This window comes from Electrophorus electricus, chromosome 3 (genome assembly GCF_041902795.1).
Source record: "Electrophorus electricus isolate QZ-2024a chromosome 3, ASM4190279v1, whole genome shotgun sequence".
In the NCBI taxonomy this organism is placed as follows: domain Eukaryota; kingdom Metazoa; phylum Chordata; class Actinopteri; order Gymnotiformes; family Gymnotidae; genus Electrophorus; species Electrophorus electricus.
This window is the reverse complement of record NC_137499.1, coordinates 33942491-33968735: the sequence shown is the minus strand read 5'-3', so window position 1 is coordinate 33968735 and position 26245 is coordinate 33942491. Positions and strand designations below refer to the sequence as shown.

Genomic DNA, 26245 nt, shown 5'->3' with positions numbered 1-26245 from the left:
GTGACGCCCTGGTTGAATTTTAAACGAACCCAGAACATGGCCGAATTACCTAATACATATAAAAACATGGCAGTGAATTTGTTAAATCCTAACATCTTAGGCATTATATTGCGTCATCGAATGAATAATTTTCGTCCTTCACCAGACAAAACAAATAAATAGATAAAAAGGGACCATTAGATTGTTGACTTTATTGTAGGAATAAATGAATGTCAGTAAGCTCATGAATGTGCGAACAGGCATGATTGGCAGATCAAAAACACACAATAAGAGCCATACCACAGGGACAGAACCTGTAGACAGAATGACATTTTATCAGTAAGTATATTTACAACATTTACATAACACTTGTGTCTCATACTCTCATCCAATTCACTTGCTTACACAGACAGGCAGATAGTGTTCCTTTATCAGAGGATTCATCCAGTATGAGGTCAGGAGTCCTTTATTATATTCTTTTATACAGTAACAATGTCACCCATATTATTAGGACACACAGGCACAACTCCAGACATTGCCATTTGTACTTTGTCTGAAACTTCAACTCAACAAATAATTGAAATGTGAGTGGTCTGAGAGCTTAGGCAACTCTCACTCAAGGGATCCAGTCCTTTACTAAAAATCTTAGACAAAGCAGGTTGCACCACACACAGAGCCCTTGGAGGTGTGGATATGCATGCATCTGATGGGTGAATACACTGTATTCACATCAGATCTTTGCTATAGTTGTGTCTATGTTCTTTGCTACCAATACTGAACAATATACAACTGGCTGTTTTCTGACAGACGTGAATAAATAAATAGACTGATAGATAATCATTCCAACAGACTGGATACATAATGCAGTCTTTCCCTACAAGTGGCCAGGGGAAAGAGTACATTTGAGGTCTACTGTTTTGGGAAGTTTCCACTAACATATAAGTAACATCTAAATCAAGTCTGTGCTCATCTTGATGTCAATGCTAGTCTTGTGTCTTCCCATTGGAGGATTGAGTGACGGGGTGGGCAACAGGTTGGCCAGACGAATGGATTGGTTAACCCCGAGACTCTAAAGACCTGTAAATTATAAAAGGAAAACAAAAACAAAAAAAGAAATCCAATCTCAATTTCAAGCAGCATGTTAAACATAGACATTAGAGTGTCTGTACTTAATTTAGAATGCACATGGCATAAAATCTAATTTCATAACATTATATGAAACAAATTATATATTTTGTCTCTCATAGTGCATATAAACATTAAAATTACTCTGCTGTCAGTATACTTAGCCGGCTGATTATTCTGTGCTGTCCAAATATAACTGGACTGTGGCACAGGGTTCAGCTCTGCACTCCAGCAAGTAACAATGCCTATAAAGTGCAGATGACCTCAATTTGAGGACCCGTACACCCATATCTGGTGAAAGTTACCTATTCACCATAAAACGCATACATAGCACACAAAGCAAAATACTTTATTTCTTCTTATTCTACAAACTAGAACTGTAAACATACAGGATCAGCACAAAGTGTGAATGCATTTGGCAGAAAGTATCTTTAATTACACACGTCGCCTTTCTGTGTAATGTTAGAATGGTTCCCCCCCCTACACAGTCACTCAGTATTCCAGTCACTCAGCACGCTGCTGTAACTGAGCAGGCAGAAAGGCACTCACGAGTAGCTAGTGTGCTGCTGGCGCCGCCTACTGGCACTGCGGAGCTTTTCAAACCTGGCCTCCATCTCCTCCAGCACTTTCGGGGTATAGCGCACAACCAGCTTCACTGAACCCTGCGCAGCTTTCAGAAGCTCCACCGCCTTCTCATGGTGCTCACCCTCCACACTCTGCAAGCAAGGAATTATGGGGCAGAAAGGAAAGAACAGAACTGTTTGGTGAAATGTTATTGTCATGGTAATTGACCATGTCACATGTACACAGAGGATAACACACAGGCCATAGAACATTGAAAAATTAACTGAAATCACCACAGCGGTTGAAGGCGTCGCCCGGCACCCTACATACCACACCGTTGACGGACAACAGCTGGTCTCCTCTCTTTAGCCCGCCCTGTCGGTCAGCCACACCCCCGGGAATTACCCTGGAAATGTAAATAGGAGAGTTCTGCTCTTTCCCTCCCATGATGTTGAAGCCTAGCCCCTCATCTGTCTTGGGGAGCTCCACCACACGGGGGTGGGCGTGGCCTTCGCTAGCTGCGAAGGCTGCCACTGTGGCCTACAGTGGGGAAAAATGCCAAGTGAAATTAAAAGGCAGTAGTGTGTGAAAGCAGACCACAAAAGGAAAACAGGAAGCCCTATATTTACACTCTAAGGGGATCACAAGTACGTACTGGCTCATATAAGGATTCTAAATATTTTCTGCATCATTTATTGACAAGATTTACTGACATTTCCTCATGTGAAGCCCACATTTACTGACACTAAAACTGCTATATTTTGTGATAGTTGAAAGAAAAATTAAAAGAAAGTGCAATGAAAGATTTACCTTAGCTGTTGCCTGAGCACGAACCTCAGGGCCACCCACAATGTCCAAGGTGTCATAGAGCTGTTCATATACCTATCAGAAGGGAGGGGGAAAGACAATTTGGACCCCTAAAAGATGGTTGGATCATCTGGATTTGAACGTGGTCAGTCATCGTGGCAGGGTGGGGAATTCACTGTAGTGTGTGGAACCACTGGACTGATTAGAAAAGTGCAATATCTGTCTGGCACATTCACCTGTAAATATTGATGAACTCAAAATTGCCATAGTTACAAGCACTAATAGATTAAGTGAGAGTCATAGTGGAAGGGTAGCGTCTGAGATGGAAGTAAGACACTCCGATGAGAAGAGGAGGGAGCAGGAATGCAGATATAGCACAAGTGCCTGTGAAGGTGTGGGACAAAAAACACTGCAGCTGTATCAATGACTCCTCCTCTGTAGTTAAAACCTCTCCCACCAACATGGTGGTAATGATCCACCATTTTGAAGGAAAACAATAGAGGAATTAATGGCAGGCAAAAGGCAGGTTTAGAGGACAAAGTCAAACACTAAAGGAACTGTTGCATTGGCCATCACGCTGTTTTGAGAGGGGTAGCACTCGTTCACATACTAACAAGAGGTACAAATAGAGGAGTGAGGAGCAGAATTCTCTTTGGAAGGCAGCAGGTGGTGCAGGAAGCCCACCTCTCTGATGGCAGCACAGAACTTGCTCTGTAGGACTCTCTGCAGCGCCTGCAGCTTGGGAGGTGGCAGCTCGCCACTCCTTTGCAGCCGGTCCAACAGCTCGATCACTCTACACACATCTGAGCACAGAACAGAGAGAAATATAGAGTGAGAAACATTGCCTGCGCATGCGGGCTTTGAAAATGTTTGTATTCTAAGACCATAATCAAATGTACATGTGGTTATATAAGCAAATGAATTAGTCTAGGCAATCTACGTGGAGGAATGGTTAGCCAGATAAGATCCCTGCAAACTGTAAGTAAACCGTTATAACGAACGTAATATAGCTAATGTCACTGAGAAATAGGAACGTATTTTACAGGATTTGCAGGCGGTGACTATCCATTCTATGGCTACTACATACCCCGGTCACAAGTGACCAAGCCATGAAAGTCTTCTTTAAATAGAATAAATCCCAAATCCAGAATGATCGGTGCATATTCTTAGCATCAGAGTAATACAATTGTAACAAAGTAGCTAATTAAATATTTCATTGTAGGATTAGCCTACCTCTTTCTAAACAGAGGGGTTCCGTCATCGCCGCCATGTCCACCTCTTTCCCCGTATGATAATACGATGACATCATTAAGAAGATACTCGACTAACACTGCGGTGAAGACAGGAACGTTACCTCTGCTGATAAAGTATAACCGATTTACTTGTCCCAAGTTCTTTCCTGAAGGAGGTACACTATTCAAGACGGACCATTGCTTCGTAATGCTTCCGACGTCGAAATCGAACAGTACACGATCAGGAGCATCAAGCGGTCCGTCCACTCGCGTGCACCAAGTCCCGTCTTATTGAACTACGCAACATTCTACGTAAGAGGCAAAACCAAACTGATTCGTTTTTTTCTCGAATCAAAAAAATGTGTAGATGACAAGTCGTCGAGGATAATTAAAAAAGGGATCGTTTATTAAAAGAGAAAGATGCAAAACAGAACCCCGAAAAAAAACCTAGTTTTACGAAGCACTCAAAAATAAAATGAAATAAATTGTGAATCTATGGCAAGTTATTGAACAGCAATTTCTGTCGTTCTTCACAGAAGGGTCGTTGCTATGATTCACAACGTGGGGAATAGGAACAGAATATGATGGAGCATTTGAGCATCCGAGGAGCCTAAATAACGTAAATTATAGTCAACATCTTACCCATCATAACGCCTTACCTTGAAATGATTCTTGAAGTAGACCAATAAAGATTTATACGGGGGTGGGGGGGAAACATGAACTCGAATAATCCATTAAGTCTATTTAATCAGACAAGTGTATAAAATATTTATACTGTACGTGAGCAAACAAGCACAGCATTCAATGTTTATAGAATACAGCACTACAGCTGAAATGTTAAACAGGAAATTCAGATAGAGATGATCGATTCAATTAACTTTTCATACAACCTTTGCCAAATTTATTTGATGTCAGTTCCCCCCCCCCCCACCAAAAAAAAGGCTGATCAAAGTTCAGCTGTTACTATGCCAGACCAGAAGACATTGCTTGCTGTGGAGGTCATGCTCCCCAAGACTTGTTGTACATTAAGATGCTCACATTCTCATGTGGAGAGTGTCACCACAGGGACAGAAGCACCAAGGGCAAGTGAACCAAGAGAATGGCTGAGAAGCAGGGAACTAGCCAAAAAAAACAAAACAAAAACAAAAACAAAACCACAGGGGAAGAAAGCAAAAAAAACAAAACAAAAAAAAAACAAAAAACCCCCCAACACATCACATATACTGCATGTGATGACCTTGGTGTACAATCAAAGCCCATCTGATTAATACTCATCACCCTGCAAGTCCATCCTGTATCCATTCTCATTGGAGCCATAGCCTTCCCCAGACTGCATGGAGTCTTGGTCCATCATCATTCCCATGCCATCCTGGGATCCTTCTTCAGACTGTGGCGGGACCGACTCATCCCCTTCCTCACCTCCGTTACCCAGGCCTTCGTGATCTCCCATGGGGGGCAGTAGGGGGGCATGCCTGTCCTCCCGGCGCTCGCTGCCCCTCTCACGATCACCCCGATCTCGTTTGTGTTCACGATCTCTTTCTCTGTCTCTCCTCCTGTCCCTGTCTCTATCTTTATCCCTGTGGCTACGCTTCCGGTCACGGTCACGCTCCCTCTCCCTGTCACGGTCCCTCCCTCGCTCCTCTCCCTCTGGGCCCCCCTCATCTGTCCGCCCTGGCTCACCTAAAGCAGGATCTTCCTGCCCCCTTTCTCCTCCATCTCCCATCATGCCATCGGGAAGGCCACCCACACCCTCCTCACCTCCCTTCCCTCTCTCCCTCTCCCTCCTCCTGTCCCTGCTCCGGCTCCTCCTCTTGCGCTCACGGTCACGCTCGCGGTCTCGGCTCCTCTCTCGGGTCTTGCCTTCAACCTCCCCCCTCTCCCGTTCCCTTTCTCTTCGACGGCTGCCGCCTCCCTCCTCAGCAACTGGCGGCGCTGCTCTGTCACGCTCGCGGGACCGGGTGCGCCTGCGCCTCTCCCTAGAGCGCGACCGTCGCCGCTCACCACGTTCCCTGTCCCGCTCACGCTCGCGACTCCTCTCACGCCGATCTCCACGGTCACGATCACGGTCACTGCAGGGAAACGAGAGAGCAGACAGTCTAGAGGTGAGAAAGAGAGGGGGAGAAGAAGGGGGGGGGGGGGACCCAACCTTTCACGGACTACACTCACCTCCCAATAGGTCTATCATCATAACGGGAAGTGTCATCTCGGCCAGAGTGTTTGATGTTAACGTCTGCTCCACCTCTCCTCGTACCACCCAGACCCCCACCTAGGCAGCAATTAGAGGAAACATTGGAAAAATCTACGTCACATTCCATTAGACAAATTTTGGTAATTCCTGAAACCATTAGTCAAATAGAAAAAGCTATATAAAAATCCCAGGATGATTAGTAACAACATTTGAGAGAGAAGCAGTGCATTACCCAGCCTACGGGGGTGCCATCCTTTCACAGTACGACCTCTCTCCACATCCACCAGTACCCGCCGCCCATCAATCTTTTTGCCATCTGCATGCTTGTAGGCGGCTAAAGTGGGAAAATTAAACCGAAAGAGTAACAGGAAGGGATGGGAGGCAAGTGGGAGAGAAAGACAGAATGGGGGGGGGGGGAGGGCGAGAAAAAAGCAAGAGAAAATATGACAGTCAGAAGAGGTGGGGGTAAACAACACAGTATTGCTTTGGTGATCTCTTACCTTGAGACACAGTTTGATGCCCATGTTAATTCACACAGCCATTAAAAGGCACAGGCTTACCTCAGTTAACTGACAAGTGCGAGACAGCAAGCCTCAGCCACCAGTCAGCATTGGCACTCCCCCCCCACCCCCTTTCATTAGACATGTTCAAGAGGAGTCTGACAAAGCCAAAAGGTTAACTACAAAGCTGGAACAATTTTAATTGATAGTAAGTAAAAATGATGCAACTCCCAGCATCTTAGTCAAGTCTACTCATCTTCAAATGAGTATTCAAGGAGGCTAGGAAAAGAGGGATTTCTCCACCCTGCATTTGGGACTAGACTTCTCTTCTAAGATCTCTCAGTTTACAAGTTCCTAACAAACATTTTAATAATGGCCTTGTGATAACTAAGGTGTTTCGGCTTTGAATTTTACGCATAGATGGGCAACCACTGACTGATTAAGTTAGCATTAAATTAATAACCTATAATAGATATTCATATTTTCAGTTGTAGTAAAGTGTATTTAAAAACCAAACAAACAAAAAAAACCCAAACAAACAAACAAAAAAAGGCTTAGAGAATATTACAATGTAATCAACATCAATTCTGGACAACACTGATCCTCTTGGCCTTAGAACAGTAACCATTAGTTTAGCAATCATGCCACAACTTAAACAAACAAAAAAAACAACAAAAAACAAAAACAAAAACAAACACTCCACAATATCAGGCTTTTGAGTACTGAGGAAAACAGTCAGTCATGGTTTGTCACAAAAGCTTTGGAATGATGGGGATTTAAAAATAAAAAGCACATGTGCATACCAATTTCAGAAAAATTGTATTCAAGGCATGTCCAGGAACATATAACCAAGTATAATTCTTAAGAAAATACCTTTCAAATCAAACTAGGAAAAAGTCTACTGTTTGCTTTATGATTCATAATTGACATGTTCCATTTTTAGAAAATCCTGTAAATTGAAGTTTATTCAGCCATTCAAACCCATTGGGCTAGGGGCCTCCTCACATTCTCGCACGCTCTCTCAAAAAGGGATATTATTGGGTATTCTACCAACAACCATCCAAACCCTCACATCGGCACAAAAAACCAAATACAATGCAATAAGGATCCATTAAGATACAAGGTTTCTCTGCTCAACATCCCACATCCCAAAACTAAAACTATATATTTACCAATTCTGTCTACTGACATTTTGTACTTAATTCAACACTACTACAAACATCTGTGGTGCCACATTACATACCCCCCGCCCCAATTTTCAGTATAATAATTGTTCTTCCCAGAAACCCAAGAATCATATCTGAGCCAGTGAAGAAATCATTGTCCCCATCTTACCATGTTACCTGTAAAGTCTACCTTACCATAATACCTGGCCAAGGTTGGAACCCATCGGTGACATAGCCCCTTGAAACGTAGCCTGGTGATTCCAGTTGCTGAATCAAAATGGAGTCTGGCCTTCCATATGTTTGATATTTAGGCCCCGCGCAGCCACAACTGGGATACAGGTGGAATGATTTTAAAATAAACTAATAAAAACAAAAATTGGGATCCATTTCTTTACTCAGCTGGACTGGATGAGGTCCATGAAGCTACTCTGGTCTGCACTGTCGAGCATAGCCATCTTGGAGGAAGCAGGTACAAACTCTTCCTTTCTACCCTATTGAGAGGGCCTTACCAACAACCCTCAGTTTCCCTAGTCTCTCCAATCACTCAGCTAGAGGGCCTTACCAACAACCCTCAGTTTCCCTAGTCTCTCCAATCACTCAGCTAGAGGGCCTTACCAACAACCCTCAGTTTCCCTAGTCTCTCCAATCACTCAGCTAGAGGGCCTTACCAACAACCCTCAGTTTCCCTAGTCTCTCCAATCACTCAGCTAGAGGGCCTTACCAACAACCCTCAAGTCTCCCTAGCTTCTCCAATATGTTTGTTAGAGGGCCTTACCAACAACCCTCAATTCCATCTTTAAAAACAAGAGGGCCTTACCATGAACCCTCTCTAGACATCTCAACCAGAGGGCCTTACCCCAAACCCTCAGTTTTCTAACAGATGTCATGTCAGTAAGAAGAGGGCCTTACCACCAACCCTCTCTACTTCATCTTAATAAACAGGTCTTGGCCCTGTCCTCCTCCCATCAAACCAGGGGCCTTACCAAGAACCCCCATGCACTTGAGGTTCATATCCAGGAACGCTCACCAAGGCATGTTTGCAGATCTAACAAGCTCCTAGCAAATTTAATTTGGTTTAAATGTCTAAAAATCCAATTATAGGTTAAGCCACATTGGGTGGGTGGTAGTCTTAACTCAAATCTAAAAGATCACTTGCAAGGAAGATGCATAAGGGATATAGACAGCTTAGTTACTGAGAAGAGTGCTGTTTGGGGAAGGGTGATAACTTTTTTGAAAAAGACTATTGTATTCAAGTTTAACAGCTGAAAAAAGTAATGTGTCTCTTAAGGGGCATAAACAGCATAATCTTCCACATACTTGGTGTCAGTGTTGGCTCAGATATTAAATTACTAATAGTTTGGGTGAAAGATGAATTCATTACCAATAGTGAAATGGGACCTTTACAATATTGATCTATGCATGCCATGTTTAAATATCTGATCAACTCCTAACCACCATAGTCTAAGTGAGTTTCTTTGCTTAGTGTTTTTGCTTGACACTGGATTGCCTTTGGTTAACCTATACCATTAAAGCCATCTATAAATCATAATTAAACAGCTATACTCTGTAAGATTTAGATAAATGTAACATCTTTCTGCAGCTTTGTAGTGGCGTCCGAGCAAGGAAGTTTCTGAACTTAACCTTTATTCCACAATATATTTAAGATGTACATCACTCAAGGACTTAAGGAAAATTGACTAAAAATAGCACAGTGGAGTACCACATAGGTTTAACACAAGCCAAGCATCCAACTAAATGGAAAATGAACTTCTCACTCTGATAAAGACCACTGTACAATTTCCTTAACCGTAACAATCATGATGGTCTCAAGCCCCCAAAGTTTCTTTCTGCCTTGAATAGGACAGTTGGTCCTGGCTGCCGCTTACCAGCTCACCGAGCTTCCACTGCGGTTTAATACTCTAAATGTTGCAGAGTACAGTCTGGGCTGTCACATCAAAATGTGCAGTGGCTTTGAGGGAACAGGCTGACCGCAGGCACCCGCTCCCTGCACCTAACACAAGGAACGTTCAGTGACCAAAAAATAACGGCGCCGTCTTTCCGCCCACAAACGAGGCAAGCACACTTTGGTCAAGTGAACGTGTCCCTCGTTTCTGCCTGGAAGTAGATGAGGGTGGAAAAAAATCTTACCCATCATACAAACCCATCATACCAACCATATACTGAGCTGTGGTAGTAGGGTGTAGATGTATCAAAACCATCAGCATGATCTGCAAGCCAGCTCTGGCCAATAGCCATCAGAGATAGGCGGCTGCAGTAGCAACGAGAACAACACACAATTAATACACTGCATGGACTTGCGCTGCAACACTTCACTCATCATGGTCTCACTTGAGCCAACGTATTAGAGAAAAGGAAAGGGAGGGGGAAGGGAATAAAAAAAAAAAAAAAGCCTTCACGTTAACTGCAACTCGTTTGAACAGACAGACAGGTGTACGGGGTTTGGAGTCACCTTGACACTACAGAAGGCCTGGCCTTCAGCTTACCGTCGCCGCTTCAGCCGGAAACACACACTCCTATGTGTCTCACTGCCTAAACATTAGAGATGCCATACAGTGGCAACATTCATCAGAACGTGTGTGTAGTGGACTAACAGCCATATCCCCACCCCTGCCCTCCCCATATCCATGTGTAATGCACGTCGAACATTCACACCTGATGCAACACAAACACACAGGCAGGGAAGAGAATACTCTGCATAGGAATACAGACGGGAGTTCAAGACACCGACAGTCACACAGACACACAAACACAGATGAAGGGTCATTTACTTGATTTCTCCGAGGTCACTTAAACTTGTTTTTTTTTTGTTTTGTTTTGTTTTTTAAAAACAGACCTTTAAGTATGCTGTGCACATTTTTGCACTGAGGTAGATTGTAAAATTACTTTTACAATATTAGTCAATACATCCCTAAATTAGCTAAAATGAGTAAAAGAGCAGGCACACAATCCACTCACGGAGGTTGAGTGTAAGTGGTTATATATAGATAAAAAGCAGCAATAAACAGTGTGTGTAGGCAAAGAGGCGTAAATTAGCCCTAATTTGAGAAGTGATCAAAATGGCCTTTTAACCCTTTCCTTCTGGAGAATAGCAGTGCATACACACTAAGCTTACAGCATTTAAAATCACAAGATGTGTGAGCATGAGATGTATATACTCACAGTGCATGTCTCGCTCATGTTCATACTCAATGAAAGCATAGCCACGTGGTTTCCCTGTCCTCTTGTTGTACACAATATAGATCTGGAGGGTGGGAATTAAGGAGGACATAAGTATGGGCAGAGAAGAAAAGTCTAACACTGATAAGCACACAGGATCCAAAGCATAACAGCTTACCCTTTTGATAGGACCATATACTTCAAACTCACGACGCAGCTTGGACTCTGTAGTATCATAATTCTGTGCAAAAACAACATGCAGTTGTAAGAGAAGACAAATCAAATATTTGGAGAGCCAAGTCAGTTACTGCCGCACAATTCAATACTTACAATTCGAGCCACGAACAAGGTTTTGAAGGCATCTCCCTGAGCATTGGGATCATTGTGAGGATCCCCTGCAAATAAATAAATAAAAAATTAAGTGAGCAAGATAATGTGACAATGCTGGAATGTATATTGGTTAAGCACTTAAAAAGCTTCATGAACTTACACAACTTCAGCTCTTCCTCTACCACGATCTGCCTCCTCTCCATCTTCTCACGTCTCTGTGATTTACAGAGCAAACGCAATCAAACAGATCCTTTCCATTTTGTAGTCTTCAAATCAGAAAGCCATCAAAAAGCCCCACAAGTGCCTACAAGAACACCACCCTCAAATAAGTCTCACCTTCCTTTCCAATCTCTCCTCTCGTGTTTCGGCTCTGGTAGGTGGGGGGGCATCTCTAGGGTCCTAGTCAATACCATGGCAAGTACAAGTAGGTTAGTTAACACCATGAACTTGAGCAACACTGCAGACAAATAATTTTAGAACCATTTTAATAGTAATTTAAGTTAGTTACCAACATAGAAATCATTAAGTTACATATAAATAAAGTTTCACAACATCATACGTGTTGGGCTACCTCAAAGTGCTTGATAAAAGGAGCGATGCCTGAATATGGCTGGTTGTGATGCTTCTCATGGGGAAGTTTCTCAAGCTGCGGCAGGAATGGTATAGGGTCCCGCGGGGCAAACAACGCCAGCAGATTCGGAGGCAAAAACTGCGTCATTGTTCACCTAAAACCGTATGGCATTTTAGTGTCTTGACTTCAAATTTCACGAGACCAATAACCAGTTCATAGCCAGCTCATCACGCATGGGCTTTACAATATCCGATACGTATCTATACGAGTACAAATGACTCAGGAAGGAATCACAATGTTGCTAAACAGGGGCCCCTAGTTAGAAACCAGCAACAACGAACATGGAACCTGCACATACGACAGCACATATTTTGAAAATTAGTAGTCTGAATATATAGTCAACTAGAGAATACGAGTTTAATGAAATTGAGACAATAGGAGCTGCATACTAACCTAGATTAGACAACTAGCTAGATATCTAGCTACGTCGACCGTGATTGGTAATGTAGGTTAGCTAGCTAGCATCATTCACTAGCAGTCGTCGAGTTAAGAGGTCCGTTTAGCCAGCTAACCTACCTTACAATTTAGTTAAACTTTGGATTATGTAAGAGTATGCAAATACGAGTGGAAATACAAATAAGCCACATCACCGAATGCCACTATTCATTAAGCAAGTTCTCATTAAAAAATAGGTAGCAACCTAGCTAGCCAGCTAGCTAAGAAGCGGGTTTAGTTATTCAGCTAGCAAAGCTACCTAGTTGGCGACATTTCCATACACTGTCTAGTGAACAGCCTCGTGTAAACCATTACCTCAGCTCCGCATTCAATCCCGAATAAAACTTCCAATCGTAACGGAAAATAAAATACACAAAGATATTCCTGTAATACTATATTTTGACAGCAAGAACACTACAGTATGTGTATTTTTGTTAAAGACCACCCGATGTTAATTCTCTTGTTCTTCGCGCAGCACTCTTAAAATGGCGCGAGGCCGTATTTTGAAACATTGCTGGGGCCGTTCGCGACAGCTTTCAATAGTCAGCTACAGTTTACGTTAGGGGTGTGACTACCATGACAACGTCAGAATATTGACTGGTGAACTTTATCTATGCAGAAAATTTGTAGTTGTAGCTATCTTAATTGGTTAGTTCATAATTTCTTTTAGCAGAACACATACTTATGTAAAATAAATATTTAAATCTAGGATTAAGATTTCTCCAAACAGTCTGACTTAAACATTCAGTATATCGTGTTTTATTACCAACTAATCGATTGGAATGGGTTTGAGCAATTAAAAACCATATATCATCTTTTTTTTGTTATTGTTGTAATTTTAGCTTTTGTACAACCTTTGCATTAACATTTTAAATATGATTTAATTATACATACCATACTTAATTCACATGGGCATTTGAAAATACAACTTGCAATAATGCCTTGTTTGTTTTTATTTAGTAGAAAGTAGGACAGTATAGTGATGTGTATGTATTTTGACGTCACACTCTTTAGCTGGGCCCCAGCTTGAAGTGAAGGGTCTGGATACCCAAGTGCCAACGAATACATGCTATTTCTTTTCAGGCGGCTCCTCTGTTCTAAGGAGGGTATCTACACCCTTGCTTTCATTGTCTGATTCTAGGGGATCACTCTCACTCATTGCATTAGTGTCTGAATCAGTAAGATCAAATTCAAGTTCAAATAAATCGTTCTGTTTTAGGTCTGGGGGAGAGTTCAGTATAGTGTTCATCAAATAGTTCTAATTGTATGTCCAAATTCCTATAAAAATAATGACATGCAAGATAACATTTTTATTCAAGATTAATTCTGTTCTTAAATAAAATTAATACGTAAAATAATCACTATGAACAATAATCTTGGTCGGTTAATGTTGACTACTGCAAAGGCAAGAATATATAAGAAAATCAAGCAAATTTAGATTCTGTAAGCAAATTATTTATACAAAACACATAACAAAAAAACACTATTAGGGACATCAGACTGGGCACAAGTCAACTGTGGCATTGTTCATATATGTATTTGTAGAGTGGTTTATTAAGGAAAATCCAGGGCAAACAAGCTAAGATGGGTTGACTACAAACAGGATAAAAAACAGGCAAAAGGTCAAAACACAGAAGCAAATGAGTAGATCAGCAATCAGGCAACACAATTTAACACTTTGTGCAAAAACATAAGACTTCATAATGAGTGACTTAGTGAAAGTGCCTTGCAATAATGCTTTATATTATTGTTTTATTTAGTAGAATGCAGTAGAATATATAGATAAGTAGTTTTTCATTGCAAGCGCTGAATTGTCTTAAAACAAATAAATCTATTCTATGATTTAAGATCATAAAAGGAGTGACAGGTAGTCCAAACTTAATCATGCTAAGTAATGTTTACAGATTTATTACTGAAGCATTTATTACTGAAGATTTATAACACTGGAGTCTTGAAACAAGCACTATGAACTGCCTTATATAGATTTTATGAAAAATCTACATAGGTTTAAATCCATAATTCTCACAATGAAAAAAACACTGAATTATGTAATAATTATTACATTATATGTAATAATAATAATGTAAATTTCTTGAAGAATTAAGAAATTTAGCTCCTATTATACATTATGCAGGGCAATGTTGTATCCAACATTTAGACAGTTACATGTAAACTTTTCCCATTTTTCCCCACTGTGAAACATAAAAACGTGCATTTTTAGAAGGGTTTTCCAAATCAATTCATTTCTTGATCATTTTTAAGACTATGGAAAAAAATTCCAGATTTGCAAACATTTTTTCAGTTTTCATGTCTTATGAAAAGTAAAATGTACCAAAACCAAAAAACTGACATTTAGACAAACAAAAATTCAGTAAATACAGGACTAAGAACATGCTGATTTCTAAGATATAAGAAGCCTAGGTTTAGAAGATGAATGTCCTAAACTTTTACATAAGGCACATAAAATCTAACTGCCACAATTACAAGCCACCAAGCAAATGTTATGAAATATTATATGGAAAAAAAAGTAGAATTCCCCTTGACACAAGAACTGGCCAGGGTAAATTTACAGCTAATCACTTCTCAAATTAGGGCTACTTTACGCCTCTTTGCCTACACACACTGTTTATTGCTGCTTTTTATCTATATATAACCACTTACACTCAACCTCCATGAGTGGATTGTGTGCCTGCTCTTTTACTCATTTTAGCTAATTTAGGGATGTATTGACTAATTCCAATTATGACCAAGTACAAATTAAGCAATTGAGGGTTAAGGGCCTTGCTCAGGGTCCCAACATTGGCAACTTGGCAGTGGTAGGGCTTGATCCAGCAACCTTCTGATTACAAGTCAAGTACCTTAACCACTGAGCTACCACTGTACAAGAGATACAATGCAATATAATTCAATAGTCCTTTAGTGTGTGGTAGATCTCAAAGCAAGGCACTGCACACAGTGGTTTCTGACACTCCACACATGTATAGCTTGTTTTCACCAACTGGGATGCTCTAGTGCTTGTGTTCTGACAGACGAAGCACCAGGAGCTGATGGCGCTATCCAATGTCACAGGCTTTGGAAAATGCCGACCAACTAGCCGCATAGGAATGCCCACTGTTGCAGCTATGGTCCTGGCTGCTCCAAGGTCAGGGTGATTCATTTTAAGAAGCTGGTTGATCAGGTCCAGTTGGAAACTGTAGAAAGTTGTTGTCTTCTGGGAAAGGCTCTGATAGATCATAAAGGCATTCTGCACTGTGGTGGTCATTAAGTGAAGCAGAACTTTGTGATACCATCTGAGTGGAGTTCTACCAAAGTTAGCATAGTCGATGTGCACAATCTGATGTTTGGATGACCTCATGGCCCGACTGTAGTCAGCCTCACACTCTGGTTCTTCATCTCCCTTGCTGTTTATGGCCATGCTTGTGCTGTGCACAGAAGACAAGAGGGGCAAGTCTTCCAGATTACGCCTTTTCACTGCCAGCAACATGTCCGTGTGAAGAAATTCTGTCTCCATGTTTTCACTGAAGCTTGGCATCCAGGCTAGACGCACAGGGCCACAAGCACTGGTTCCCAATTTGTGGAGGTAGCGAAACAACCCAGGACTGTTGTGTTGATCATCTGTGTAGAGCACATGGCCCTTCCCAAGGTAAGGCCTTACCAGTTCCAAGGTCATGGACACAGAAAACATGCTGCACGCAGCCATGCCAGAGTCTGAAGAAGCATAGCCTGTACGAACCTCAAAGTTGAGCACATAACCTGTTTTAACGTCAGAGAGTGCTATCAACTGGACACCAGCACTGGACTGTTCTGATGATTGTGGTGGCTGGAGAGAAAGAACACCATCATGTAGGGAGAAAGATGTTTGAATACACAGTTCTTGTGACGGGTGGAAAAGCTCACCAAAGCGGCTCTTGAGATGAGCAAAAACCATGTGATTCTGCGTGGGTGAAAACGAACCTTGCCATCCAGCAAGACTGGAGAGGTGCATTGCCCTGAGAAGCAAGAGAAACCGTGTTTGAGTAAAAAACTTGCCAAAAATGGGAGTCTCAGTCAGGGGGTCTGTTGTCCAATACTCCTCCACCGTATCCTTCCTGACTAGTCCCATTAGGAGCAAGCAGGCCAACAGGCTGTACATCTCGGGCAAAGTGACATTTGTCCAGCACAAATTGTCAGTTTCATCTCCATGTTCCTTCACACCGCTGGCTGTGGCAAATGCGTTAGTTCTCTCCACAATGCGATGCATCAGTTCAGAGTCAAAGAAAAGTCGGAAACAATCGGACTCGGTCAGGTCCGTGGATGTCACGCACTCTTTAGCTGGGCCCGTCAAGACATGGTCAAATGTGAAACGGCTTGGAGTGAAGGGTCCGGTTACCCAGGTACCAATGAATACACGCCGTTTCTTTTCAGGTGGCTCTTCTGTTCTAAGGAGGGTATCCACACCCTTGCTTTCATTGTCTGATTCTAGAGAATCACTCTCACTCGTTACATTACTGTCTGAATCAGTAAGTTCAAATTCAAGTTCAAAGAAATCGTTGTTCTGTTTTAGGTCTGTTGGAGAGTTCGGTATAGTGTTCATCATCAAATAGTTCTAATTGTATGTTCAAATTCCTATAAAAAATAATGACATGTAAGAATTAATCTTGAATAAAATTTAATGTTCTTAAATAAAATTAACACATAAAATAATCACTATGAACAATAATCTTGGTCGGTTAATGTTGACTACTGCAAAGGCAAGAATATATAAGAAAATCAAGCAAATTTAGATTTTGTAAGCAAATTATTAATACACTAATAAACACCAATAGAGACACCAGACAGGGTTCAAGGCAACTGTGGCATTGTCCCTATATGTACCTGTAGAGTGGTTTATTAAGGAAAATCCAGGGCAAACAAGCCAAGAGGAGTTGACTACAAACAGGATAAAAAAACAGGCAAAAGGTCAAAACATAGAAGCAAATGGGTAGATCAGGAATTAGGCAACACAATTTAAAACTTTGTATAAAAACATAAGACTTCGTAAAGAGCGACTTAATCAAAGTGCCATGCAGTAATGCTTTATATTATTGTTTTATTTAGTAGAATATGGAGTAGCCCCTCCATGATCGGTTGCAGGTGCCAGTGAGCACTATAGAATGGAATGGGGGCATGGCCCCAAGCGTTACACCAATGTCTTGGTATAAAGTCTACAAGGCTCCTACAGCTGGAGGCTTTTTTTCATGACAAAGTAAGTCTGCATACTTTGTTTTTTTGTTGTTTAGCTATTCCTTATTTGGGTAAAGCAGTGTTCCCCAACTCAGAGCGACTCCCACATACCACATATTATTGCTGTCTCAACTCCCATCACACCTTTACCCAGGCCCCTAGGGTTTTTATTCAATCACATGCCACCAAAAAATGCCTTTTTAGGACTATTGAGAAAAGCTCAGTTCACTTATATTTATTTTGTGTCACATATGAATCTAAACCATTTTAAGATTATTTTCTGGTCCTTGTCAATTTCTATAGAAAATGGGTATTCTATCATTTGACCTATAAACTTTCAATTACATTGTATTTTTTTTAAGTTGTTTTATATCAGTATATATAATAATGCAATAAAGCATTAAATTCATAAGATTGTGTCATATTTCAAAAAGAAGCTCCATAATAATCCTGACGCACCAAGTGAGGTTTCTTTCAATGTGATCTGACCATTTAATGCCAATGGGTATGAAAATGAGACATCTGATGAAATGTGACTTGTGATAATTTTGCATTCTTTTCCCTTCAATGTTTTCATCCAGAATGTTTTGTGGGGCAGCTACTAGAAACAGTATTTCTTTCATGAATGCCAGACTTGCACCATTCATGCATCTACACGGACGGCATTTAGCAGATGCCTTTATCTAACAAACAGAGCATTTTCCGAAGACCTTAAACCCATGCCTTATCTGCTCTACCAGGTAAGCTACAGTAGTCTGCATAAGCTCCCATTCAGGTAGTGATAGAATTGGCCTCGTTTTCTGTCCAATGAAATTAGTTATATAACTTGGGCTAGTTTTTATAGAATAGAGCAGAAATGTGGATCATCAGGTGATCTAGAAGGACTGGGTTAAAAACACTAAATTAACTCTAGAATCCCCTATTACTAATTTATTTGAAGATGGTGTCTGACTCAGTCAATGTAGTTGGTTTTCACCTCTGAAGCCCATGTCTAAGCAATCATACATTTTGCATGTGGTAGTGTAAATGTAAGAGACATCCAGAGATTTCCAGAGATACAAGACATTTCAGACAGAAGTCCTTTATAAGCTTAGCAAACAAAATGTTTTGCAAATTATCACACAAATTAAAAAGCGCTTTGTTAGCAAAACTGATGAAGGACCTGTCTGAAAACGTCCTGTTTCCCTAGGAACCTTATGTACTTCACTACAATTTTGAATAGCTCTACAGTTTTTACTCTCCTGGAATCTTCTTTGGATACATAACCTATACAGTATATAAATACCAACCTGAAAGGTACATCTTTTATACCAACATTAAAATGGGATTTTACCCACTCAGTTAACATAAGAGTGTAAACACTTGTGATTAGCAGATCGCATCCATCATTTGCTCGTTTATTTATTAATTTTGGCAATTTATTTATCTCACACTGTTCATTACTAAATTAACGAGACATACCTCAAAGTGGTTCCGATAGCCTTTTTCCTCAACGTGGTCCCGATTGTTTATTCCCCTCATTTCCCCCTTCCTAATATCTTATCCCATCAACCAAATGGATACAACATGAATCTTACATACACAGAAAAGTGAAGTTGCTACTTAGCTAGTATTATATAAATGCAAGTTAGTTTAACACAACACAACGTGAATGTTGTTTGATCGTGAATGATTTCATCACTTATTTCTATTAGGTACTTCTTCAAGCACATTAAGATAGCTATGCTAGCTAAGTGGCTAGGTAGCTATCCTAGACAAGTAAACAGCTAGCCATCAAGTAAACAACTAGCTAATAAGAAAACTAAGCGCGATTTTTCAAACTAGCTAACTACCTATTCCACTATGTCCACGGCGCTCGCCATAGCAGAATGTTAAGAGAAGGGTAGCAAAGTTTAATATCATATATGTACTTGACAGGTAAAACCAATATGTAAACTAGTGTTAAGTCACTCTAACAAAGCACGGTGAATTTGTTATTTTAATAACGCCTGGAATGAACGGTTACCTTCGCCATATTCTGAAGGAATCATCGCCACTACAGACGTGTTTATGGGTAACTTACCCTAGAGTAGGAAGGGCTGGACTGAAGGGAGGGACTAGAAACTAAACTGGCCATTTTTCAGAAGCTTAGCAGGCTAGCTATGTAGCACCTTAGCTTGTCCATTTAACTAGCTAGAGTTTGTCTTAGCAAGTTAGTTAGGACAAAGGTTCAGTAAATTATGCGAATTTAAGTTATTTGGAACAACAACAACAATAAAATACATGAAATTTTGGGTATTGCTGTTCTAGGTACTGTTAAGATAACACTGCACAAGCACTAAGTTAGCTATGCTAAATACCCTTTATTTTACTATACCAAACTAGCGAAATATTACACATTCATCAGAACTTTAAATACCAATAAATAAAGAAACACCATGACTTTTTCTACTAGTGACTAATAAACCTGGGGTCTCCGCAGTATACAAATGTCTCACTGATCTAGCTAGCTAGCATGATAGGTTTCTAACCTAGAGGAAATAATTTGTAGTTTGTTTTCATCTTACTGTTTATGGTTAACATTAATTACTTATTTTTGTGTGTATTGTGTAAATGTAATAATTTTGGGGGAAAAGTCTAGATAGCAAGTCTTGATTAGGATATAAAAGAATCAACAGTAAAGCCTTCATGAATAATCAGTAAAGCCTTAAATGATAGCTATAGCTAAGCAAGCTACATTATCTTAGTTAATTCTACCTATTTTAGCTGGCAAGTTAAGAAGTTTTAGTATCCAACTAACAAGTTGATAAAAACTTCAGTTGGTTACTGAGAATGGGATAAAATCTAAGTTTATTTTACTATCTGTAAAGTAAGTGTTAAACAAAGCTACATTTGGTAATACTTTTGAAGAATTCTGTACTCATGAAACTAATATCTTAATTATACAGCCTTACAATTAGATAGCTAACCTAGCAAAGTTAATTTGTCAGCTGATTGTACATTGTAGCTATGCGAGATAGAAATACAAATGGCTAGAATAGAAAAATAAATGAAATGTTCACCATATATAATTTAAAGGGCTACTGTTAAGTAAACTTGTATATTTGCTAGCTAGCTACTTAACTAAAGTTAAGCTACCTTAGTACAAAGTTGCCAACTTGCATCAATGGTAACTTCTCTTTGCCTCCGTTCAGTGCTAGCTAGCTAAATCACGTCATGTTGTGGTGCGTAAGAGTAACTAGTTAGCAACCCAAGCTAACCACATGGTGTTTACCCTGCACCATTACCTTCATTTCAGTTATCTTCGTTGCGTACTAAATGAGGTTGTTACCTCTCCAATACATTAGGGGGTGCTAAAACAAACTTTTCAATTCCCGTGTACAAATGAAGTTGTTATTGAATGTATTTGAACATGGCGTCCGAAGAATCCAAAGCAACCTGCACATTTCTTTTTAAAAAGTCAAATAAGAAGTTCTCTGCTCGAAAGAGGAAAGCCAGCGATAGCGACAAAGGTAAATTGTGCAATTGTGCCTAAATTAGAATCAAACGAACCATTTCCGTCAAAGTAGCGGACTAGCTAGCTAGTCGTGCTAGTTAGGTTAACGCTAGATATATTTGAAATTGTCCGACCACACAGCTTAAAAGTAAATTGTAAGGAAAGACTGCCTTAAGACGAGTAACCACTGTTCAATCTATCAGACAGAAGCAGCGATGAGGAAAAAAACGTTGTGATAAGAAGAGAGAAGAAACCCAGTGTTGCCAACCCCATGATACAAAGGGTTAGTATGATTTAGGGCCATAGTAAGTATTGGCTATCTTAGATGTTTTGGCGAATTGTCTTCGTTCTACGTTTATTAACACAACGATCCCATAGACGAAGAAGGTGGAGAGGGAAGCAGTTTCATCAAGTGAAAGCGATGACGACCGCCAGGCCAAAAAGATTACAGTGGCGTATAAGTCTACGCGGTCAGCGGTGAGAAATCATTTCTCACTATAAGATTTATGACAGCCCTTTTCATTCTCACAACTTTAAATCCTTAGGTTATATTTCTGTAAAATAATTGGCAGTTTTATTTTCAAACTTATTGGCACAGATGGGATTCTTATATTTTGCATATACATTGTTGGTAACCTGAGACAGAAACCAGAGGGACCTGAAGACATGGGGGCCACTGCTGTGTATGCATTGGACACAGAGAGAGACAAAGATGCTCAGGCCATCTTTGAGCGCAGCCAGAAAATTCAAGAGGTGAGTGAAGGTTCTGTCATTTGTCACAAGAACACCATTGATGAGTCCATGTTTTAACTTGACTGGAGAAAAGGTTGTCCTCCTATTATTTATTATTTAGTCTCGTTTCTCCAGATTAACTTCAAATTCTCGTCATCTATGATGCAACCAAGTAATTATGTGGTGTGTCAGACAAGATTGTTAATATTTAGGTATGCATGTAGACAGAATACTATATTGCATTTTATTGCTACACATTGCAATTGCAATATAACTAAAATATTTGTGAACCTTTGATGTGATGTGGTTAGAGAATGGCTTGCAAATGTACAGTTATCTGGAATATCTGAGATTGGTCAGAATGATCATAACGCGCACACACAGATTTGTTGGAGGGCTCAGTTTTATACATTTACAAATGTACTGTGCTCCACTGCTTGAGGGACAAGGGAGTTTGATCAGTGACTTCCTGGGACAACATGCATCCATGCTGAAATCATCGTTACTGTAAAGGACAATCTGTGCATACCAGACATTGAGCTACCAGCAGTTAGCATGCCACTATGCTAGCTCCTGAGATGGCACTTGCATGGTATAATTATATTAGAGTATGTCCTACCCTCTGCTGATACAACTCAGTGTAACATTATCGATAATGTGACTGATGGAGTTACCATCCACAGACATTTTTCCTTACATCTGGGGATTTTAATCATGCTTCTCATTCTACCACTTTGCCTACCTTCATGTCATCCATTAAACTATTGAAAATGGGATCCTCTAGCAATGCAAGTTTCAAGCATGCATACAGCTTCACAGCAACTAAGGAGACTATGTACAGGGAAGGCAGGAAACCCTTCCCCGAAGTGCTTAAGTCCTGAACAGACTCAATCTGTGGAGTGAAGGAATATGCCTACCATCTGAGCCAGAGGCTAGAGAGGGTCTCAAGGCTATGGAAGATGTCTTGTTTGATGCCAGAGCCCAAGAAAAAGATCTCGAAGGTGCTGAATGACTACAGATCTGTGGTACTGCATATTGCATGAAGACACTAGGATCACTAGTTCTTGATCACCTGAGAAAAAAGATGAACATGCTAATGGATCCCCTACATTTCGCCACATGTGGATTACTGATGGGTAATTTTGTGAGGTGGTGTCAGCTCAACCGTCTCCAACTCAACACCAGGAAAAAATTGTGGTGTACTTTGGTAAGAAGGACAAGACACTTCCAACTTATGCCATCACACAAAGTGAGTTTGAATAGTCACAAATATCTGGATGAGGGGCTGGAGTAAATAAGAGTGTTTGTTCAAGAAGGAGCTCACTGTTTCCTGAGGAGTCTGAGGTCCTTCAGTATACGTGATAAGCAGCTACACACATGCTGTTGAGCAGTAGTGTCGAGTGCCACCTATTATGGTTCTGTGTGCTGAGGCAGCAGTATCACCACAGGAAACACGGACAGGCTCAATAAGACCATCAGGAAGGCTGTCTCAGTTCTGGGGCTCTGACTCAGTTGACAGGGTGGTTGAGAACATCTTGGTCAGCATTCTCATGAGTAAACCTGTATGTCCTCTCCATGCAGCCCAGGGAGCAGAAGGCTCCTTCAGCCTCGTGGGAGAAGTGAGAGCTTCCACAGGTCTTTCCTCCCTGCAGTTATCAGACTGTATAACATCATCCTCGCTTTATTTTCCCACCTGCACTAACTCTTATACTTTCTTCAGTGTCTGATGGAGAATTGCACACACTGGTTATTAAATTGCTACCACTGCATATTTATTTCTCATATTCAACTGTCTGTATTGTGTATATTTGCACAGTCCTGATGTTCAAGTGAAAGCTACATCAGCATAGTTGCTCAAGACATTTAAGTACAGTATTTCAACGCTTGTATATCAACATATTTACATGGCACATTGTTAAGTACATACTTCATTTTATTTGTATGTTTGCACATCCTCAGTCTCATCTGGTACTTTTGGCACTGTATATAGGTATGAACACTGCAGTCGTTTTTAGAATGTATTTTTTAGAATTATTTATACTCCATATTTTTTGTCTGATTACCTTCTGTTTATAGTATTTTACCATTCTGTCTTTCAGTACATATTATACTGCTGCTGCTAACAGTTAAATCTGGGAAATAGTGTTCTTACTTGTACCTCAATTTCTAGGAGCTGTCAGGTAAAGAGGATGATAAGATCTACCGTGGCATCAACAACTATCAAAAATTCATCAAGCCTAAAGATTCCACTATGGGCAACGCATCATCTGGCATGGTCAGGTAGGTGGACTCAGTAGTAGTAGAAGCAGTGTAGGCCTAATAGACAGGTGAAGGATGATAATAATAATAATAATAATAATAGCACCAATTTTTAAAACAATGTGATTTACACAATAAAGAAATGGATATAAAATACAAACAGAAAAGAGAATAATTGCCTATTGTGATTTCCATAGTCCCATGCCTCTAATTTTGTTCCATTGCACTTGGTAGAAAAGGACCAATCAGGGCTCCCGAACACCTGAGGGCTACGGTGCGGTGGGACTACCAGCCTGACATATGCAAAGACTACAAAGAGACTGGCTTTTGTGGATTTGGAGGTGTGTGATTAGGCTTGAAAAAACAGTTCCATTTTGTTAGTGGTGCTGATTGAGCCTTGCATGCTTTTGTATTTGTTTAGCATTGTTTCTTGACTTAATTATAATTTATTTTCACTCCAGATAGTTGCAAGTTCTTGCATGACCGTTCAGACTATAAACATGGCTGGCAGATTGAAAGGGAGCTGGAGGAGGGAAGATATGGGGCCAATGGTGAGTGACTATGAGAACTGAAGTGCTTTCTGATTTTGTTTTGGTAGATCTACTGTATACTGTTTCATAAAGTGAGCTGCATACATTTCAAATTCAGATGAAGAGAACTACGAGGTCAGCAGTGATGAGGAGGACCTGCCTTTCAAATGCTTCATCTGCAGGGAGGCTTTCAAGAACCCTATTATTACAAAGTGAGTCCCAAGAGGAAGCTTCAGGACTCTGGCTTAGTCCATGATTCCATTCCTAGCATGAACCTCGTCAACTTTCTAAAAAAAAAAAAAAGTGCTTCTTTTCTGCTTCACTTGTTTGCTTTCATTGTGTTTTATGGTCAATGGCAAACCATTCACCTAGTTATTTGTACTTCCATAAATGTTTTATTTATTTCCTTATCTGTTTTATTTTCAAAATTTAATGTTCAAATTGCTCCATATGTAAATGAAATTCCAAAATGTATAAAACATGCGATTCATTGTACTGTTGTTTTCACTTACATAGTCCCACTGATCACATTAGCATTGCTCTCTTTACCCCAGGTGCAGACATTATTTCTGTGAGTCTTGCGCTCTCCAGCACTACCGCAAGTCTAAGCGGTGTTATGTGTGCAACCAGCAGACCAATGGCGTCTTTAACCCAGCCAAAGGTAAACAACTGCTCACTCTGCCCATAAACAGTGAGACACTGTAGGCAGTGTCTAAGGTTTTCTAAGGCAAGAATAGAAGCTGCAATGAAAATGTTGCTCTACCAACACTGGTCTGACAAATATTCATATATAAATATTCAGCTTGTGTATACATTTGATAAACAAGTAAATATATCTTAAAGCACATTATAAGATTATATTATCAAACAGCCCATTTAAGGAAAGAGCTTTACAGTCAATGAACAGGGTTGGCCCACCATCAGTTCTTCACCACATCACACAAGTTTTATCCACACTCAACACTCAGTAATGATGCTCGTCTCATGTTGGCTGGTAGACTGTTCCAGTCTCTGTGCAACATCAAAGGCACAGTTGTGCTGGAACATTTGAAAGTTATTAGGAAGCAGACCTTGGAGACCATGCAGGAGCATATAAGCAACATGTAATATACGTAGATGCAAGTCTATTTAATGCTTTACTGCTCATGATCTGATTTAATGACTTGACCTTTCTTTTTTCCTTTCTCAAGAGCTGATGGCAAAGATTCAGAAACACCAAGCTGCCACAGACCAGCCGCCCCTAGATGAAGACTAGTTATCATTTTCTCCCATTTCTTCTCACCTTTTTGTCTGATAATTTTCCACTGCTATAAATTGTAATGTCAAGACTTATAAAATAAATAATTTTTTTAAGTAACTTGCATTAAGTATATTACCACAAAACATACTATAATGGGCACACAACTACCCTCAAAATCACTTTGCATTCAAAAATAGACAAATAGAGTACTGTGGTGAGCTTTGAATCTAAGAGGGTTAAAACTCACCTAAATCCTTTCATCACTGAAAGAATTTATGTATTGTATTCATCATGTATACAAGTTCATCAGCCATAACATTACAACCACCTGCCTAATATTGTGTAGGTACCCCTTATATCACCAATACAGCTCTGACCTGTTGAGGCATGCACTCTAAAGGTGTCCTGTGGTATCTGGCACAAAAATGTTAGCCTCAGATCCTGTGAGGTGTAGATCTGACTTATTTGTCAAGTACAACATCCACACATGATTAGATTGTGATGTGGGGAATTTGGAGGCCAAGTCAACCCTTTGGAAAATCATTCCTGAACGCTTTTTAGAGTGATAGCATGATCCTGCTGAAAGAGGACTCGAGTGAAAATGAGCTGTGGTGCATATTAAAGTAAATCTGATTCATCTCCAAAATCCATAATTTAATCTCATATTTCTGCT

General features: G+C 40.4%; 4 protein-coding genes across 18 annotated transcripts; 1 reads left to right on the top strand and 3 right to left on the bottom strand.

The window, feature by feature from the left end:
• Positions 1-171: 171 nt before the first annotated feature.
• lin7b (lin-7 homolog B (C. elegans)) lies at positions 172-4002 on the bottom strand. 2 transcript variants are annotated; one of them, XM_026998046.3, is made up of 6 exons: positions 3709-4002; positions 3160-3278; positions 2479-2550; positions 2074-2208; positions 1654-1820; positions 172-1056 (listed from the first exon to the last, which is right to left on the bottom strand). In XM_026998046.3, exons 1-6 carry the CDS (start codon positions 3782-3784, stop codon positions 1035-1037), a joined length of 591 nt encoding a protein of 196 aa, XP_026853847.1. In that variant the 5' UTR covers positions 3785-4002; the 3' UTR covers positions 172-1034. The 2 variants fall into 2 exon arrangements, with proteins under 2 accessions (XP_026853847.1, XP_026853846.1); XM_026998045.3 differs by having other exon boundaries at positions 1999-2208; positions 3709-3995.
• Positions 4003-4085: 83 nt separating this feature from the next.
• On the bottom strand, positions 4086-12631 carry snrnp70 (small nuclear ribonucleoprotein 70 (U1)). The gene is made up of 10 exons (XM_026997943.3): positions 12450-12631; positions 11640-11793; positions 11405-11467; positions 11229-11283; positions 11069-11133; positions 10917-10979; positions 10742-10823; positions 6128-6229; positions 5874-5973; positions 4086-5776 (listed from the first exon to the last, which is right to left on the bottom strand). Exons 2-10 carry the CDS (start codon positions 11784-11786, stop codon positions 4972-4974), a joined length of 1482 nt encoding a protein of 493 aa, XP_026853744.2. The 5' UTR covers positions 11787-11793; positions 12450-12631; the 3' UTR covers positions 4086-4971.
• Positions 12632-13567: 936 nt separating this feature from the next.
• LOC113569920 (piggyBac transposable element-derived protein 4) lies at positions 13568-20590 on the bottom strand. 14 transcript variants are annotated; one of them, XR_014122806.1, is made up of 4 exons: positions 18798-20590; positions 16989-17042; positions 16089-16739; positions 13568-15954 (listed from the first exon to the last, which is right to left on the bottom strand). XR_014122806.1 is itself a non-coding variant. In XM_081711227.1 (4 exons), the coding sequence occupies exon 4, from the start codon at positions 16708-16710 to the stop codon at positions 15040-15042; it is 1671 nt and encodes a 556-aa protein (XP_081567353.1). In that variant the 5' UTR covers positions 16711-16739; positions 16989-17042; positions 18798-18874; positions 19342-20590; the 3' UTR covers positions 13568-15039. The 14 variants fall into 14 exon arrangements, 9 of the variants coding, with proteins under 9 accessions (XP_081567353.1, XP_081567354.1, XP_081567355.1 ...); XR_014122808.1 differs by having other exon boundaries at positions 16089-16123; XM_081711227.1 differs by having other exon boundaries at positions 13568-16739; positions 18798-18874; positions 19342-20590.
• A 78-nt stretch (positions 20591-20668) lies between these two features.
• Positions 20669-25689, top strand: rnf113a (ring finger protein 113A). The gene is made up of 10 exons (XM_026997834.3): positions 20669-20827; positions 21015-21094; positions 21190-21288; positions 21457-21564; positions 23714-23823; positions 24037-24143; positions 24264-24353; positions 24451-24544; positions 24887-24993; positions 25523-25689. Exons 1-10 carry the CDS (start codon positions 20716-20718, stop codon positions 25585-25587), a joined length of 972 nt encoding a protein of 323 aa, XP_026853635.1. The 5' UTR covers positions 20669-20715; the 3' UTR covers positions 25588-25689.
• The last annotated feature ends 556 nt before the right edge of the window (positions 25690-26245 follow it).